The sequence below is a fragment of the Miniopterus schreibersii genome, assembly GCF_964146895.1.
Source record: "Miniopterus schreibersii genome assembly, chromosome: 11".
Taxonomy (NCBI): Eukaryota; Metazoa; Chordata; class Mammalia; order Chiroptera; family Miniopteridae; genus Miniopterus; species Miniopterus schreibersii.
The window spans coordinates 204,144-205,000 of NC_138111.1; the positions used below are offsets into that span (position 1 = coordinate 204,144).

The window sequence follows — 857 nt, forward strand, 5'->3', positions numbered from 1 at the left end:
GCTGACCTCCCGGGAGGCCTGGACTGAGGGTGCTTCCAGAGCAGGAGCTGGTCGATCCTGTCTCCCTGGCATTTCCAGGCTTAAGCGCTGAGGCCCCGACCCAGATTCCTGAGAGCCTGCCCGGCTGGTGGGTGGCCCCTGGCTCCTCTTGGCAAGAGGTGGGCACTCTCCATCCAGGCACTGCCCTTGTAGGGCTCCCGACTCTCAGGAGAGGGCGGTGACCTGTCTCAGCTCACCTGCGTGCAGACGTGAGGGCCTGTGTTTACCTTGCTGTTCGGGGGAATGTGGTAATTCAATGTCCCTCTGACCGGAGTGGAGACCGAACCAGAGCAGGACCCAGGTGGAAGCAGTTCAGAGGGGTGCCAGCTGGGCCCTCACGGGGTCACCATCACCCCACAGGGTCTCCGTGGCTTGGTCCGCTGGACTGCAATGCGGTGCTCCAGACCACCCAGTGTTCTCAAGCCCATGGGCCTGGCTAGAAGAGGCTGTGGCTCCTCAGTCATTGGTTGGCAGGACCTGGTGACCCACAGCGAGGGACAGGCCAGGAAAGGGACAAGGAGGCCCAGACTGGAAGGGCTCTTCAGATAGTAGAAGGCACCTGGGCTAGTGGGAGAGGGAGGCAGGAAGGCTCGGGGGTGGGCTCTGACCTAAGCTTCAGGTGGGGGGCACTGGGCTGTGGAGGGAAAAGAACAGGTGGGCATCTTAACGGGCTCATTCATTCACCTTGAATTGATCAATCCATCAGTCACACAGGGCACACAACCTTTGTCCCTCACAGATCGCCTTGCGGTCCACTGTCCAGCACCCCTGATAGCAGGCCCTCGCAACACAGCCGCCATGATTGTGACTCACCCACA

General features: G+C 61.1%; 1 protein-coding gene across 1 annotated transcript in view; it reads right to left on the bottom strand.

Annotated features, from left to right (window-relative positions):
• Window positions 1-278: 278 nt before the first annotated feature.
• Window positions 279-857, bottom strand: part of LOC308564022 (lipocalin 1-like) — a gene marked incomplete at its 5' end in the record, with an annotated part of 15,433 nt that continues 14,854 nt past the window's right edge. Inside the window, one exon of the mRNA XM_081151729.1 lies at window positions 279-673. Within this exon, the coding sequence (XP_081007855.1) occupies window positions 648-673 (26 nt within the window). The 3' untranslated portion in view covers window positions 279-647. The remainder of the gene's footprint in view (window positions 674-857) is intronic.